Source organism: Triticum dicoccoides, chromosome 3B (assembly GCF_002162155.2).
Source record: "Triticum dicoccoides isolate Atlit2015 ecotype Zavitan chromosome 3B, WEW_v2.0, whole genome shotgun sequence".
In the NCBI taxonomy this organism is placed as follows: Eukaryota; Viridiplantae; Streptophyta; class Magnoliopsida; order Poales; family Poaceae; genus Triticum; species Triticum dicoccoides.
The window spans coordinates 522,313,871-522,332,384 of NC_041385.1; the positions used below are offsets into that span (position 1 = coordinate 522,313,871).

General features: G+C 47.8%; 1 protein-coding gene across 1 annotated transcript; it reads right to left on the reverse strand.

The window, feature by feature from the left end:
- Window positions 1-14,808: 14,808 nt before the first annotated feature.
- On the reverse strand, window positions 14,809-16,803 carry LOC119276872 (reticulon-like protein B1). Its single transcript, XM_037558044.1, has 5 exons — window positions 16,489-16,803; window positions 15,859-16,039; window positions 15,566-15,707; window positions 15,402-15,471; window positions 14,809-15,312 (listed from the first exon to the last, which is right to left on the reverse strand). The coding sequence occupies exons 1-5, from the start codon at window positions 16,688-16,690 to the stop codon at window positions 15,146-15,148; spliced, it is 762 nt and encodes a 253-aa protein (XP_037413941.1). The 5' UTR covers window positions 16,691-16,803; the 3' UTR covers window positions 14,809-15,145.
- Between the last annotated feature and the right edge of the window lie 1,711 nt (window positions 16,804-18,514).

Sequence of the window (18,514 nt, forward strand, 5' to 3'; positions counted from 1 at the left end):
GATCTACGCTTGGTACACCGTGCCACTGTGCCTAGTCTGTCCCAAGCCCACCTGTACCGGGTGCCACTTGGTAGACTACTAACACTACCTACAAACACCAGAAACTAGTTGCAACTCCTGGACAGAGATCAAGTTGATTAATAAGTCGAGAGAGCTTGGAGCGCCCGGAGCTCAATGTGTGGTAGTAACTGATCATGGATCACAAACACAGAACTCAGTTCCTGAGGACGGCTGCAATGAGACAACCCACCATGTACTCCTACATGGCCTCTCACCGCTACCTTTACCAAATCGTGTTCACACACTTAGCTCACACACAGTAGGACATGTTCACACGCCTCTGATTCATCCCCGATGAATCAGACCTGACTCAACTCTAAGCAGTAGCAGGCATGTCAAACAAACATGAATGAGTAGGCACAACAGGGCTCAAACAACTCCTACTCATGCTAGTGGGTTTCATCTATTTACTGTGGCAATGACAGGTCATGCAAAGGATAAAGGGGTTCAGCTACCGCAGCAAGTAACAGATGAATCGGTGTTGTCCTAATGCAGTAAAAGAGAGCAGGAGCGAGAGAGTAGGATTGTATCGGAATGAACAAGGGGGTTTTGCTTGCCTGGCACTTTTGAAGATAACATTGAGTCTTCATCAGTGTCAACGATCACATCATCGGTATCACGTCTATCGAGAGGGGACAAATACCGGCAACACAGAAGGGAACACAATCAATGCAATGCACAATATGATGCATGATCATGACATGGCAAAATGAATGTGTTTTGAGCCAATGCAACTAGCAACAGATTAAATGAAGTTGGTTTGAATACAAGATTCAAATTCAAACTCCATATGTGATTATTTAAATGCCCTTTATTTGATTTGTGCTAAACAGCAGCTATAAGTTGTTCTAACATGCATGAAAATGGTACAGATGGATTCCTTGAATTTTTCTGATAATTTTTCATATATAAATTATTTAATTTGGAGTTACGGTTAATTTTCTATGATTTTTAGAAGTTTTAGGCATTTTCTGGAATTAATAAATCATTTAAGAATTATTTAAATTCCAGAAACATTTACTACGTCAGCAGTGCGTCACCGTGACGTCAGCAGGTGAACAAACGCTGCTGCTGGTCAAACCTGACGTGTGGGGGCCACACGTCAGTGACACAGGGCTGTTTCACTCACTGACAGGTGGGACCGGTCAACGTTGACTTGACTAAGTCAAAATCTGACACATGGGGTCCATAGATTAGCACTAATCTAAACAGAAAAATTAAACTAACCTAATTAGGCTCGGGGCCCACATGGCAGTGGCTCATAGGGTGATTAGCCCCTAACTAAGTGGCCACATCGGCCCGCCGGAGTTTGGCCGGCGGTGACCACAGAGCACGGCGGGGCACGCCGGACTTGCGCTAGGGGCATCGGATTCGCGTGCTGAGGGCACCGGGGCGTAGCCCGGGCTCTCCCGCATCTGATGGGGTAGGTGGGAGGCTGCGGGGACGCCGGGGCTCGTCGGAACGGAGCTCGCGGCAGCGCCGGAGTTCGGTGAGTGCGGGGTTGGCGCTGTGGTGCACGGGAGGGCGAGTTAGGATATGCGTTAGGCTCCTGGTGGCTTCCTGAGTGCGGTGACACGCTCCGAGACGAGCTCAAGCGGCTGTAGTGACGGCGGTGACGAGGTCAGCGGCGGCCGGAGTTCGGCCGCGGCGGAGCTATGGCCTAGAGCTTGCAAACGCGAGGGGAGAGAGAGGGGTTCTGCACGGAGGCTCACCGCGGAGCTGTAGGGAGGGTTAGTGGGCTCGGGGGCGGCCGGAGTGCAGCAAATCGACGGCGACGATCTCCGGTGGCCGAGGAGGGGAACGGCGACATGGGCGGCGATGCAGGGTTTCCGGAGGGCCGTGGATCGGTGGGGAGGAAGAGAGGGTCGAGGCGGAGCTCGCAAGCACAGCGAGGGGTCGAGGGGGAGACGGTGGCCGCGACGTTACGGTGGCGCGGCTGCGACTGCGCTCGGCGAGTGAGAGAGAGAGGAAGCAGAGGAGAGATACAAGGGAGAGGGAGAGAGCGAGGGGGTCCAGGGGGGTCGGGGCGGCGCCGAGGAGATGACGCGCAGCGTCGCGGTGGCCAGGCGATGCAGACGAGCAGGGTGGTGGCGTGGCGAGCTCGGGCGCGCGCGCCGTGTCCCTCCTCTGCCTACTGGCGCGAGGAGGAAGGCGACAGGGAAGGGAGGCGGCGGTGGGCTGGGCCAGCGGGAGGAGCTGGCCAGCTGGGCCGGCTACAGGTAAGTGGCCCAGGTAGGCTTCTATTCTTTTTATTTTTTTCTCTCTGTTTTGTTTTAATTAATTTCGTTTTGCCACTGTTTTGAATTTTAAACAAATTCAAACAATGCCAAAAACTCCTCTGAATAATTTTATTTGGCTAGATGGACTTTTCCAAAAGCTCATAAAATATTTCAGGGGTATTTGAAATTATATTCTAATTATATGAATATAATTCAAATTCAAATAGCTAATGATTTAAATTCAAAGTCCCAAAAATAAATCCTTAAAAATGTTCAATATTTTGGTTGGGACCAGAACCCTTACCAAAAATTATCAAACATTTAAGAAGAGCCTTTTGGAGCAATGAATGAGATTTCTAGGGTTTTTGCCCCTCTTTTATTTAGGGTTTTAAGGCTTCCAATATTCCTCAATTCAAGTTTCAAAAATATAGACATGATGCACACATGAAGCTAGCCTAGAGCAATGCCAGAAGCTAGGGATGTGACAACTCACCCCCACTAAACAAGAATCTCGTCTCGAGATTCAAGCGTAGGGTAGGATGAAGGGGAAACGCAAACTAGTACAATCTTCACGATCCAGGGTGCACTTCAATTGAACATTGATTCATTCACCATCATTGTCTTGATGTCTTGTTCTGAGAAATCCTGCCAACATGACATGGAAGGAAGAAGGAGACTCTAGAAGGGTCGATCTTCTTGAAGATCGAACAACTCACGGAATGAGACATAGGACCATCTCTCGGGTTGAGACACGAGATACACATCAATAGGGGTGGAAGAAACGGATGACGAAGGTTCACTAGGTAGACAACAATTTCATACCTAAGAAGGTGGTAAACGATTGTCAACGTAGCGAGGAGTTGAGTTGCCATGATACCATAACGATACACCTTAGGGAAGGTGACTCGTAGAGATATCCCCTTAAGTGGCAAAAAGAATTACTTTTGATTCAGAGATCATTGAAACTCTTTAAACCAGCCTAAGGCAATTCTTGAGCGATCGTTTGGAGGGGGTCGGTAGAATGGCATACTCGGACTTGGATGATGTGGATTACCTTGTTGAAGACAACGTAATGGATGAATTTGCTTATCACCGGAAATGGAAGAGACCCATGGTAGAATGGCACATTGGCGGTGCAAGCTAGGAACAAAATGCAAATGCTAGGAATGATTCTGGTAACTGGGGAAGAACCCAACAGTAGGGAGTGAATTCACTGTTTGAAGAGGTCATAGCATTGCCGAGGAAACTGAGAGTAATCCCAGTTAGAGCCGATGATAACACGTAACACTTGTGCGTGCTCTCAAGAACTTGAGCATTTCCACAATCATCAAGGTTTTATCAACAACCGCGTCAAGGGTGCTGACAACACAACATACTACCATGATGAATAGCGATGGACGATGCAGATGCGAAGGAGGATAACACTTTCTCATATTTCACCTTAGCGAGGCCAAGCAAATAAAATCTGGATGATCGACCGAGAGACATTTAGCACTCCGCTTCTAATGTTCTCCTTGATGTGCTAGTATAACCCATTCATAGATATGGTTTGATATCTAAAACATCAAGTAAAAGGTCGGACTTCGGGAACACAAAAATCCATAGGGGCAACTAGGGAGTAAATCCTACGAAATCCCTATGGGGGGTGGCCAACTTCCTCAAACAAGATACTATAATAATAGGTCTACCGGATGGGTGTGTTGGCCACGACATCCACCTTACCGGTTATCGAGAGACCAATATTATAGTTCTTAGGGAAATGTTCCAACCATCATATCTGCCTGAGATTCAGCTCTGGTTGGTGTTAGGATATTCCAGGCTCATCGAGTCTTAGGAAGAAAAATGAAAGTTTGCAACACAAATCGACGAGATGACGTTGCGAGATTCTCGGGAAATGAACTACGATAGTAAGCTCCAAAACATGAGCTGGTTCTGCTACAAACATGTGAACACGTTGTCCCGGACAAGCATGACCACGTGGTAGTCTTACAATAAAACACTACCGAGTTCTGGTTGGGAACCATCACCGTGGATAACGAAGTCCTTGCATAAGTCATATGATTAGCTCTTATGAAGGAACTTCTTCCCCTTGAACAAATCAATCAGTGGCTTGGTGTGCTCGGGACACATATGGAATGAAGGTTGCAAGTCTCCAGACCACAGAATACTTCGCACGTGTGCATGACTAATTTGGAATGATTCCAGGGAAACAAAACAATCTTCCTCAAATTCATGGCGGCAACTTGCATCATATGCACATGAATTAGGGAAAATCACTACTTTCATTCAAACATAAGCTTCATGAACGAAACACGAAGAAATGCTTACACAAGTTTCCAACACTAGGTTGATGTTCAACATGATTCATGGGGGGAGACAAAATGCTACTGATGGGCTCAACAGCAACTCATCGGAATTTCCATATCACTGGACTTCCACCATCATGTGAACACGGTGATAGCATTGGTCAGACCAAAGATGTAATGGTGTATGCTCGAGGGATCAACCACGAGTAGGACAACATTACGAGCATCGTTGGTACTGATTTGATTTGACGATAGCCCACACTCAAATCAAGGGATTGATAAGACAATAGGTCCAGCAACTGATCACAGGGACCAATCGATGAAGATATCATCTTTCTTCAACACACACTACACAAGAATATCCCTTTGGAACGAACTAAGTCAGACAAGTTTTTATCTTCCAACTCTCCAAGTTGTTGTCCAGCTTAACCAACTAGCTCAGGGATATCTAACACCGATTCTTGGAAAGAAGGTGGTTCATAAGAAACCAACTTGATCACGGCCTCAACATAACGGTCAGGTGACGACCTGGTAGTACTTCCGAGAAGATCTTCGGAAAATCACGAACCACCGATATGTTACTAAGCTCGAGAACAATCTTGCTTTTCAGGGCAAGATGATATGATCAAATGAGCGAGGACTTGACAAATCCTAACTCATCAATCAAAGAGTGCACCAGGAAATAAGGACTAGGTAGCACGATCAATCTTAGAATGGTGATTCAATAACCAACATACTAAGAATAAAATTATTATCCTTTAACTACCAAGCAACGAGGTTGCTAGGAGTATTGATTTCACACATCACAATTCATTTGTCGGTATTCCGGTTGCATCAACACGGAACCGAGGAATGAAAAAGGATGGCGAGAAGTATCACTATGTCAAGAATTCACAAAAGGTGGTGCAATTCTCATGAAATTCCTGTCATAAAGAAGGTAATACTTCAGGGTAGAGCAGACCAGAAGCTGGATTGTAACTTGATCTGCGGAACACAACTACTTTGACCCAATCCTAAATATGGATGAGGTACTGGAGTTTGTTTCTCCTAGTCATTCAGGACGGAATGGCTTGATGGGCCACAAGAGTAATAGGCATCGACAAACGAACGCGCGCATACTCTTGACTATCAATTGATAGACGAAGGTCAGTAGACAACTAAAGAGGGACAACTCAAAGGAACATATAACTTTCTGAGTTGTGGATGCATAAATTAGTATGTCGAACCGAGTTCAACATAATTCTTCCGGATAACCCATGCAGAAAGGTAGAACTGGCAGAGTCACGATTTATGAATGGAGAACTCCTCAAGAATAATCCTGTTGTGATATTTCAGTTCAACGAGGAACTTCTGCCATAAGTAGTTCATGGTATTTGGAAGAAGAAGATACCACGGACTTCAAGGACTATCGCAAAGGTTACTAATATCCTGAAGGCACTAACAATTACTATCAACACGAAGTAGGTGGAGTGAATCTCGGGTTCAAGAACCCAGGAACAGAATACCTATTACTAAGTAGCATCACGGAATGCTTTCGAGGATAAAGGCCAGAATCATCACACTGGGACACCAATCATGGCTAAATTACTAGGTGATCCCCTAAGACACCTAGGGTCATAATAATAGCTCCAACATATATGTCAGGGCAATAAATTACCTCAACTCAACAATTAGTGTGATTGAGCTGGCATAAAGGAACATCGAAACCAGAGGAAAAGGATTTTACAAATTGCTTCAAACTATTTAGAAACCTGGGATGACTCGGACAGCATAACGGCTGTAAATGCTCAGAAAAGATTTGAGACATTCACAAAATGGTGGCATAACCACTCAGAAGCACGATATCAAGGTTTCGAGATCAACAATTAACATACGGAAGTAGTAGAAACTGAACTCAAGCTTAAATCCAACAATCTTATAAGTCTACGGATTAGTAACACGTGATCCTGATAGAAAGAAGAGAAAGCCTAGTACTTAATCCCCGTAGAAGAGAAGATGATGACTCAGATCAGAAGGCCATGAGGTATAAGGAGTAAAAAGAGCCTTACGTTCCATCCCACAATCAATTCCCTTATATAACTAAAGAATTTCTAGACTCAACTTCGACCAGTTTGGCTTAGTAATCCTACAGGCAATCAAGCTCTGATACCAACACTGTCAGGACCCCGACTCGATGTCACATCGATCTAGCCTGTAGCACCTCATATCACTTTGCGGCCTCACGCACGGTATCCACACGGGTGTCGCCTTACCTTTGCCCGGGACCGTTTGCGCCTTTTGGCTCACGTATATGATAGTGTCGCTAGCATCCATATGATAAGGAGCCCGGGCTGACATGACTAGTCGTAAACCCAAAGTGGCACAGACTTACAGGGACAGGCATCCATGACCCAGCATCGAACGTGTCGGTCATCAGTGAGTGAATCCAGGCTGTAGCACTGGGCTAGCAGGACTCCGGTGAACCGGGCTGTAGCGGGCTAACAGGACTCCGGTATTCATCGCGTGACATTTCCCCGAAGGGACAGACACAGGAACGAAGAAGGACACATGCCGGCCAGCCTAAGTGTTCCGGAGCAGTAGCAAGCTACCATGGCTCAGTGGAAACACTAGGAGACATTTCCCGGTAAGAGAGGCTACTAAAGATAAACAACTAGATGGTCAGATCCCACACATACCAAGCATTTCAATAACATACACACAATATGCTCGATATGTGCAAATACAACATGGCATCACAACATGACTCTACAAATCAAGTATTTATTCAATAGGCTCCGAGGAGCGAGATATTACAAACATGGGTCTCATGACCCAACATTCAGAGCATACAAATCAAGCACAAGCGGAAGCTATCATGTCTGAGTACAGACATCTATAAATGAAAAAGGCTGAGAAGCCTGACTATTTACCAAATCCTGCCGAGGCACAAGATCGTAGCTGAGGTATCAAGCTAAACGTCGAAGACCACGCGGAAATACTAGTGAGACTGAAGTCTCTCTGTAAAAACATAAAATAGGCAAACGTGAGTACAAATGTACCCAGCAAGACTTACATCAGAACTATCCACATATGCATCATTATCAACAAAGGGATGGTGGGGTTTAACTGCAGCAAGCCAGCTTTGACTCGGTGGCTATCCTGAACTACGACTGCGAGTAACTTTTTTGAGGTGGCGCACACGAGTCCACATATTCACCATATCAATACACCACTATGGATCCGCTCCCGTCTCCCTACGAGAACGCCATCCATAGCACTCACGCTTATCTTGCGTATTTTAGAGTATCCACTTTCACTTGTCTATGAACTGATATAAGCAACCCAGAAGTCCTTTTCCGCGGACACGGCTATTCGAATAGATTAGGTTAACCCTGCAGGGGTGTACTTCTTCACACACGCTCTCACCACTTACCGCCGTTTACACGACATGTACTCGGCAACCTTCAAGCGGAAGCCCGACGTGGGTGTCGGCCACGACCTACCTAATCACCTAAGTCTCTAGTCCAGGTTTATCGCCTATTCGGGTTCCATCCATGAGGAGATCCGGCCGGAGTTTCGCTCACAGCCCCAAACGATGTGAACAGGGTTCCCGAGACACCAAACGGGCGCCCGGTACACCGTGCCACGTGCCTACCGCATCACAGCCCACCCCTACGGTCAGCGCTGCCCACGGCCTCCAGCATACTACAAACACCAGAAACTACTTGCAACTCCTGGACAGAGGACAAGGGTGATTAAGAAGCCGAGAGGGTCCATTGGTTTCAGGCCCAATGCGTGGTAGTAGCTGAATCATGGATCACAAACACAGAACTCAGTTCCTGAGGACGGCTGCAATGAGACAACCCACCATGTACTCCTACATGGCCTCTCACCGCTACCTTTACCAAATCGTGTTCACACACTTAGCTCACACACAGTAGGACAGGTTCACACACCTCTGATTCATCCCCGATGAATCAGACCTGACTCAACTCTAAGCAGTAGCAGGCATGACAAACAAACATGAATGAGTAGGCACAACAGGGCTCAAACAACTCCTACTCATGCTAGTGGGTTTCATCTATTTACTGTGGAATGACAGGTCATGCAAAGGATAAAGGGGTTCAGCTACCGCAGCAAGTAACAGATGAATCGATGTTGTCCTAATGCAGTAAAAGAGAGCAGGAGCGAGAGAGTGGGATTTTATCGGAATGAACAAGGGGGTTTTGCTTGCCTGGCACTTTTGAAGATAACATTGAGTCTTCATCAGTGTCAACGATCACATCATCGGTATCACGTCTATCGAGAGGGGACAAATACCGGCAACACAGAAGGGAACACAATCAATGCAATGCACAATATGATGCATGATCATGACATGGCAAAATGAATGTGTTTTGAGCCAATGCAACTAGCAACAGATTAAATGAAGTTGGTTTGAATACAAGATTCAAATTCAAACTCCATATGTGATTATTTAAATGCCCTTTATTTGATTTGTGCTAAACAGCAGCTATAAGTTGTTCTAACATGCATGAAAATGGTACAGATGGATTCCTTGAATTTTTCTGATAATTTTTCATATATAAACTATTTAATTTGGAGTTACGGTTAATTTTCTATGATTTTTAGAAGTTTTAGGCATTTTCTGGAATTAATAAATCATTTAAGAATTATTTAAATTCCAGAAACATTTACTACGTCAGCAGTGCGTCACCGTGACGTCAGCAGGTCAACAAACGCTGCTGCTGGTCAAACCTGACGTGTGGGGGCCACACGTCAGTGACACAGGGCTGTTTCACTCACTGACAGGTGGGACCGGTCAACGTTGACTTGACTAAGTCAAAATCTGACACATGGGGTCCACAGATTAGCACTAATCTAAACAGAAAAATTAAACTAACCTAATTAGGCTCGGGGCCCACATGGCAGTGGCTCATAGGGTGATTAGCCCCTAACTAAGTGGCCACATCGGCCCGCCGGAGTTTGGCCGGCGGTGACCACAGAGCACGGCGGGGCACGCCGGACTTGCGCTAGGGGCATCGGATTCGCGCGCTGAGGGCACCGGGGCGTAGCCCGGGCTCTCCCGCATCTGATGGGGTAGGTGGGAGGCTGCGGGGACGCCGGGGCTCGTCGGAACGGAGCTCGCGGCAGCGCCGGAGTTCGGTGAGTGCGGGGTTGGCGCTGTGGTGCACGGGAGGGCGAGTTAGGATATGCGTTAGGCTCCTGGTGGCTTCCTGAGTGCGGTGACACGCTCCGAGACGAGCTCAAGCGGTTGTAGTGACGGCGGTGACGAGGTCAGCGGCGGCCGGAGTTCGGCCGCGGCGGAGCTATGGCCTAGAGCTTGCAAACGCGAGGGGAGAGAGAGGGGTTCTGCACGGAGGCTCACCGCGGAGCTGTAGGGAGGGTTAGTGGGCTCGGGGCGGCCGGAGTGCAGCGAATCGACGGCGACGATCTCCGGTGGCTGAGGAGGGGAACGGCAACGTGGGCGGCGATGCAGGGTTTCCGGAGGGCCGTGGATCGGTGGGGAGGAAGAGAGGGTCGAGGCGGAGCTCGCAAGCACAGCGAGGGGTCGAGGGGGAGACGGTGGCCGTGACGTTACGGTGGCGCGGCTGCGACTGCGCTCGGCGAGTGAGAGAGAGAGGAAGCAGAGGAGAGATACAAGGGAGAGGGAGAGAGCGAGGGGGTCCAGGGGGGTCGGGGCGGCGCCGAGGAGATGACGCGCAGCGTCGCGGTGGCCAGGCGATGCAGACGAGCAGGGTGGTGGCGTGGTGAGCTCGGGCGCGCGCGCCGTGTCCCTCCTCTGCCTACTGGCGCGAGGAGGAAGGCGACAGGGAAGGGAGGCGGCGGTGGGCTGGGCCAGCGGGAGGAGCTGGCCAGCTGGGCCGGCTACAGGTAAGTGGCCCAGGTAGGCTTCTGTTCTTTTTATTTTTTTCTCTCTGTTTTGTTTTAATTAATTTCGTTTTGCCACTGTTTTGAATTTTAAACAAATTCAAACAATGCCAAAAACTCCTCTGAATAATTTTATTTGGCTAGATGGACTTTTCCAAAAGCTCATAAAATATTTCAGGGGTATTTGAAATTATATTCTAATTATATGAATATAATTCAAATTCAAATAGCTAATGATTTAAATTCAAAGTCCCAAAAATAAATCCTTAAAAATGTTCAATATTTTGGTTGGGACCAGAACCCTTACCAAAAATTATCAAACATTTAAGAAGAGCCTTTTGGAGCAATGAATGAGATTTCTAGGGTTTTTGCCCCTCTTTTATTTAGGGTTTTGAGGCTTCCAATATTCCTCAATTCAAGTTTCAAAAATATAGACATGATGCACACATGAAGCTAGCCTAGAGCAATGCCAGAAGCTAGGGATGTGACAATAATGAGAAGGCCCAAGAAGATGTTAAAGATGGCAGTTCATGAAGCAAGCTTACTGAAGGACTAAGACCCGGAGGAGACTTGAGGCCCACGGGCATAAACCGCCATATGTTTAACTTGTATGTTAACGAAAGTTTAGTTCTGTCACCGTGCCGGACACGTTGTGTATGAGCCGGCCGGGACTCTACAAGCCGTCGGGTATTAGCCTGTGTATATAAAGGGGTGACCCCACGGTGGGTTAGGGCAAGAGACGACAAGTCAAGAACTAGGTCAAGCGTATTTGCTCCCGGTAATCGAGACCCAAGCAATATAACCTAAAGCAGGAGTAGGCCTTTACCTCATTGCGAGGGGCCGAACCTGGGTAAAAACTCTCTGTGTCCCTTGTCCCATTTTAACCCCTTCAAGCTAACTACGTTGCGATGCCTCCACACTTAAATCCTCATGCTAGGGCATCTGCCATGCCAATTCCACGACAACACCTCCGAGTTCTGCACACATTTAGCTCGATGACGTCCCTCGAACTCTTGATCCAGTAGAGGCACGAAGGAGTCGATGAGTTCCGTCAGCACGGCTGCATGGTGACGGTGTTGGTGAAGTGATCCGCGCAGGGCTTCACCTAAGCACTACGACAATACGATCGGAGGAGTAAATGGTGGAGGGGGCACCGCACATGTCTGAACAATTGATGTGCTTTGGGGTGCCCCTTGCCCTCGTATATAAAGGAGGAGGGGAGGAGGCCAGCCACAAGGGGCGTGCCCCATGGGGAAAGTCCTATTAGGACTCCAAGTCCAATTCGGACCCCCGCTTCCTTTTCTCGGAGAGGGAAAGGGGGAAGGAGAGGGAGAAGGAGAAGGAAAGGGAGGCGCCACCCCCTTCCCCACTCCAATTCGGCCTCCTACCTTGTGGGGGACGCACCAGCCTCTTGTGGGCTGGTTAGCCTCCCTCTTATGGCCCATATCTTTCACCGGGGGTTCTGGTAACACCTCCGGTACTCCGGTATGTATCCGATACACTCCGGAACCCTTCCGGTGTCCGAATACTACCTTCCAATATATCAATCTTTACCTCTCAACCATTTGAGACTCCTCGTCATGTCCGTGATCTCATCCGAGACTCGGAACAACCTTCGGTCACCAAAAGACATAACTCATATAATACATATCATCATCGAACGTTAAGCGTGCGGACCCTACGGGTTCAAGAACTATGTGGACATGAACGAGACACCTCTTCGGTCAATAACCAATAGAGGAACCTGGATGCTCATGTTGGTTCCCACATATTCTACGACGATCTTTATCGGTCGAACCACAATGTCAACATACGTTATTCCCTTTGTCATCGGTATGTTACTTGCCCGAGGTTCGATCGTCGGTATCTTCACACCTAGTTCAATCTCGTTACCGGCAAGTCTATTTACTCGTTCCGTAATGCATTATCCCGCAACTAACTCATTAGTCAGATTCCTTGCAAGGCTTCATATGATGTGCATTACCGAGAGGGCCCAGAGATACCTCTCCAATACTCATAGTGACAAATCCTAATCTCGATCTATGCCAACCCAACAAATACCTACGTAGATACCTGTAGAGCATCTTTATAATCACACAGTCATGTTGTGACGTTTGATAGCACAAGAGGCATTCCTCCAGTGTCCGGGAGTTGCGTAATCTCATAGTCAGAGGAATATATATTTGACATGCAGAAAGCAGTAGCAATAAAACTGAACGATCATTATGCTAAGCTAACGGATGGGTCTTGTCCATCACATCATTCTCCTAATGATGTGATCTCGTTCATCAAATGACAACACATGTCCATGACTAGGAAACTTAACCATCTTTGATCATTGAGCTAGTCAAGTAGAGGCATACTAGGGACATGGTGTTTTGTCTATATATTCACGCATGTATCAAGTTTCCGGTTAATACAATTCTAGCATGAATAATAAACATTTATCATGATATAAGAAAATATAAAATAACAACTTTTATTATTGCCTCTAGGGCATATTTCCTTCAACAAATACGTAACATATACAAATCAGGGGTGGACGATTGCGTAGTTGAAGGCAACCGGCGCATGGGGGTGCGGCGGATGTTTGACAAGACCTGGGCGGCGGCCGAAGAGGTAGTGTAGCAACGTCCGGCTAGGAGGGGCAAAGCTGGGAGAAAATGGTCCGAGAAAGGGGGCTTTAGTGGGCCAAGGGTGTCATAATCCCACGTGACGGAGGTCCAAACTCGTACAAATCTTCTGCCAGTTTGTGGGACGAACACAAACACAAAGACGCGGTTGCGGACTTTTGGATTGTAGAAAACATCCAAACCTCTGGATATTTATTGTCGATGCCCTTAGAGCATCTCCAACAGATCACGTAAACCTTCGTCCTCTAATTTTTTTTAGAGATCAATGTAAAACGTTTTTACGGGATGGCATGTGTCGACAGAACATATCTCACATAAATCGTTTCATGTCTCTGCAAAATAGCATAAAGCCCCCTATAAGCAAAATAAAGATTGTGATTGGGTCCTTCCCATATATGGCGCGGGCTAGGGCGGAGGTGCCGCAACGCGAGGAGGAGCGCACGCAGTGGAGCAAGACGAGGAGCGTCGAGGCAGACGCGAGGAGCAGGCAGCAACTAGCTAGCGACGACTCGAGCGCCGGCGGCTGCTCATGTCAGGTGGTCACTGGCGTCAAGGCTTTCCGACAAGGTCTGCAAAAATTGCCCCAATCTTGTAGATATAGAGGAAACGGCCCCGGAATATGCATGTTCTCGCAAGAAAAATTACATGATGGACGATTTTACGGGATTTATTCGGGACGCAAAAAAGATCCTCGTCCTGTAAACCGGCAATTATCATGCTCTTACAATGTTATGTGCTAGGGAGGTTGCATCATTTAGACGAACCCTCTGTTTGCAACCCTTACATAAACGAAAACACTAACGCCCACACGTGTGACAACATTGTAACTCGCCCACACGCCTGGATCATAGTCTAATTAAGTTTGTATGAATCTTGACACATCTAGGCAATTTTCGTGTGCCACATAGCACAAAGGCCGGTGCGTGGGCGTTGGAGAGGTCACCCACATGCCCCACGGCACGCGGTTGCCAGCTGCGCTGTGTGAGCGAACTAGTTTCTGACCACACAACCACCACCTAGTCCATGCACATGTGGGCGAACTGCTTTTCGCCCACGCGACAGTCGTACGTTGTTGGATGGCAACTGCAGTTGCGCGTACATGGCAACTAGATAAACACACATGGCAACTATGATTCGTTTGCTAGACGGCAACTGCAGTTACGCGTACGTGGCGATCAGGCAAACATACATGGCAACTATGATTAACCACATGTGGCAGCTAGGTAAACAAACATGATAACTATTGTTTGATCATATGTGGCAAATAGTTAATCACACACGACAACTATCATAAATTAGACATGTCAACTATAGTTAACCAAAATAAAGAGAGTTGTCATGCTTTTACAATCATATTTGCCATCCCGGATAACTATGCCACACGCGCAGGATGGAGATGAGTAGTATTAAATGAGAGAGTGGCATGAAGTAGTTGTGCCCACACGTATGAACAATTCTACAATTCTACTGTTCGTCCACACATAGTCCGTGTGGCCTGCCCCCCGCTCATGCCACACACGATGTGTGGGCGAATGCCTATTATGCCACACGTGTGGTGATCTAAACATTCTTATATTAGTTACGGAGGAAGTACTCGATGAAATATATCAAATTATCATATTTCTTATAACCGAATGAAGTTCTACCAATACCTATATAAGGTAAAAATAAATACTCCCTCTGCAAAGAAAATACTGCTATAAGATCATGTATAAATCATGACTAAACGGTCTTATTCTTTATAGAGGGAGTACCTATTAAATGGAAGGAACGAAGAAAACTGGATAAATCACTACGCAATATATCACTAGGCACTAGAACAGGTAATGCCATAACATTTCTGGCTCCCGGATAGAGTAACCATGCTGAAAGTTGAAAAATAAACAAAAAGTGCATGACTCCACTTCACAAAAAGATCAGCACACCACATCTATATGTACTATCAAGTAGTATATTAACTAAAGACAGACGCACTGACACAGAACCATCCCTCAAAATGAGGTGACAAGTTGAGATTAACACAGATGGCAATACGCGGCAGGGTAACTCTTGTGATCTAGTGCTTCTTGTTCTTCAGAGCACCCTTCGGGATCTTCGACAGGACCTTCTCTTCAAAGATGGCATAATACTTCTTCAATTCGATCATGGCCTTCTCACCAAAAGCATCAACCTTGTCATCGTACTTCTCATACAGAACTGGCACAGTGTACAGCATCACAAAGACTGCACTCGGGAAAAAAAAAGGTGTCCATTAATAACTTGGATCGATATTTAGTGAGTGGTGATGAAAATAGGCTACAGGTGATCATTACCTATGTATGACAATGTCAAAAAGTTGCAGCAGCTCCCAAGAACAGAAAGAACCCAGAGCCCTCCGATCACCTGGGAATACAAAGTACAGTCACATATTCGTGAGCAGGATCAAGAAATCACCAACCCATTAATCATTGCGAAATCGAAGAGATAACCAACATACAATGAGGAATTTCTTCAGATCACGACCATGACCAATCTCTCTCAAGGTGAAGAAGCCCCGGTTGATCTCATGCCGCAGTGATAGTGCAATGTTTACAGTCATGTCCTCTGGAATTTTCACCTCAGGGATGTTCGGGGGAGACCTAAAATATCATAAACACCAAGGATTAAGGAAAGTTCTAAACAATTAGCAAATTCAAATGGCTAGTAAAGGACGGTGTCTGCAGGCACCACAATCAACAGCAGCAGGTCAAGCATAAGTTGAATCAATTTGATTTGGGAGGAGAAGCTCACTTGTGGATGAAAATGCAGACATTGGAATAGAGGAAGAGGGTTGCCAGGGAGAGGATGAGGCAGTGGCCCACCAAGGTGAGCAGATGGTACTCCATGATCTCGAACAGCAGCCAGATGGCCGTAGCGCCAGCAAGCACACCTCCTGAGACCTTCTTGTTCCTCCATAGAACAAGATCAGCAGCTGCAAGCAAAAATAATTGCAAGCGTTCACATCAGGCCAAAACACCAGCATAAACATCTAGGTGGTTAAGCAATCCAGATCTGTTCTACTGCCCCCAGATCTTCTCGAGCATATTAGGGGTTTAGAGTGACGACAAACTGCGCCGCCGTTTAACCGTCGCCATTACCAAATTCAACACACAGACCTTCAGTTTACTGCTTATTATGAACAAACTCTAAACCCTCCAACCAAGCTTTAGAACAGGCTGATGGCTGAAATCACATAACCGAGGGTCCTATCGCTTCTATTATCTTATCCTAAAGCTAAAGCTAGTTCCTACTACTCCGTACCAAGCAATAAAGTAACAGTTCCCACTAAAACAAGCGAGACGAAACGCGATCAGATCGAATCGGATCTAACACCAAAGCATAATCAATTCCCAATCTGGAACACAGAGCTCGGGGGCTTACGCTTGCCGCCGCCGAGGACGGCGTGGACGGGCTTCTCGCGGCCGAAGAGGCGGTAGATCTTGGCCTTGACGCCCGCCGCCGACCCCTTCTTCTCGTCGTCCGAGTCCGAGGACGACGACGAGGAGTCCCCGCCGCCGTGGAACTTGTCGGAGATCTTGTCCATCATGGACTCCGCCACCGGCTCCTCCTTGTGCTCCGCCATGCTCCCTCCCCCACGCTCCCCTATTCTCCTCCCACGCTAAGAAACGCCCGAGCTTTTCTTCTGGTTGGTTTTCCTTTTCTTTCTTTCTTTCCCCCTTGGCTGCGCGGTCACACAAAGATCTCCGGGTGCGCGTAGCCAGGCGACGACCCTTTATACGGCACGCGACGCGATCAGGGCCGTCCGTCTGGACGCCGCACGGAGGGCGAGGATGCGAGCAAAAGCGGTTTGGAACTGGTAGGCTTCGTCCACGCCGTATCAGATGCGCCCCTCGACTTGGGTCCAGCTTTACCCTCTCGCTTAATGACGAATTAAGACCGGGGTGGAGGCTGGGCCCCGGTGACAGGGGACGAGGGTTGCGCGTGCAGGTGGACGGAAGATGGGGTTGTCTTTGGGGGTTAAGTTTGAAGACGCGGACGGGGAGGCGTCGTCATCGCAGGCACGTCCTTGCCGGCCCCACGAGGGAGGACAGCCGGAGGAGATCGCGAGGGTGCGTTGAGCGGAACTGTGACACGTGGTGCGGGGCCGACATCCGTCGGCGCGAAGGTAGTCTTGTCGTCTCGGGCAGAAGCTTCTTGAGCAACGACGCGGCCAAGGAAGTCGGATGGGACGACTTGGAGGAGCACATAACTTGGTGGCTAAGGTTTTTCCCGTCAAGTATAAACGCTGATTCATGGAAATAGTTTTTGGACCGATACGGCCAGGTACCTGAAACAATTTTCACCTTCTAGTCCTACCTGCCCCTATCTGCAACCACTCCGGTGATGACCGCACACCCCTGCATCGTCAAGTTTCGGACTCGCTTCCATCGGCTCTAGACGGCTTACGCTCGTCCATTGCTCTGCCTCGTCGCGTCAGCGCTCATCCCTGTCGCTCCTCATGTTGCCCCTGCCTTCAGCCTCCCGGGAAGTAGAAAGTGACTGACGCATCAAAAAATTCCAGGTACTTGATGGTTAGCAAATGCAATTTTAACCATCAGGGTCTCCATTCATTTTAAAAATGTTGACTGGTTAATTAAAAGAGAACCAAACACCCTCACAATACGCCCTCAAGACAAGGCACTCGGTTGACCTGTCTATCCACATGATCCACACACACCACCGCAAAAGGGAAAACATCATCGATCACTGCTCATGGAGATGCAACTCCGACTTCCCCCGCACATGACCAACCAACAACTCTCAGCCCGAAGGAAGCACGAAAATATTGTTGGGCTATGTCAAACAATCAACCACAAACAGGTCCGATGACCAGACATCTCCGACTTCGATGACATGTCACGTAGGAGAAAAGGAGCACACCTAACACCAACAGAGCCCTAGCTGCCCATCATGCGTCGTCGTTGCCTTTGAGCTGCCCCGCGTCGCAGCTCCGATTTCACACTTAGGAACAAGCTAGATGGTCAGTGACAAAAAAGAGTCGTGACCCTACTAATCTTGCGACAACAATCATCGCCACACAAGTCGCAATGCCTGTACCGCACCGTCGGTCGGGCACCTGCGAACATGATATCATGCATGCTGACACCAGAGAAGCGCAAAATGGATCGATATCTTCAAGACGAAAGAGAGGAAAATGACGCCGCGACCCAATCCCGCGACAGAACCTTGGCTTCTGCCTGTCACAAGGAGGATAATGATGCCCATGGGCATTGTCGTCGCCGATGGTTTTCGCTCAGAGCAACACAGCTACCATTCCTACGGCTTCGAGTCATCCACTAATGCCGACAAGCAGCACCACCACTAGCATGTACACGCCCCGACGTAGAGGCAACGCCACCAAGACATCAGAACCACCAACCTTGTCATCAGCAAGCCGACGAGCTAG

Coding starts and splice junctions, on each gene's coding strand:
- LOC119276872 (XM_037558044.1), bottom strand. CDS start 16,690: ATGGCGGAGCACAAGGAGGAGCCGGTGGCGGAGTCCATGATGGACAAG. Junction 16,040..16,488: donor CGTCCTCGGCGGCGGCAAGC/GTAAGCCCCCGA, acceptor TTTTGCTTGCAG/CTGCTGATCTTGTTCTATGG. Junction 15,472..15,565: donor ATCTGAAGAAATTCCTCATT/GTATGTTGGTTA, acceptor TTGTATTCCCAG/GTGATCGGAGGGCTCTGGGT.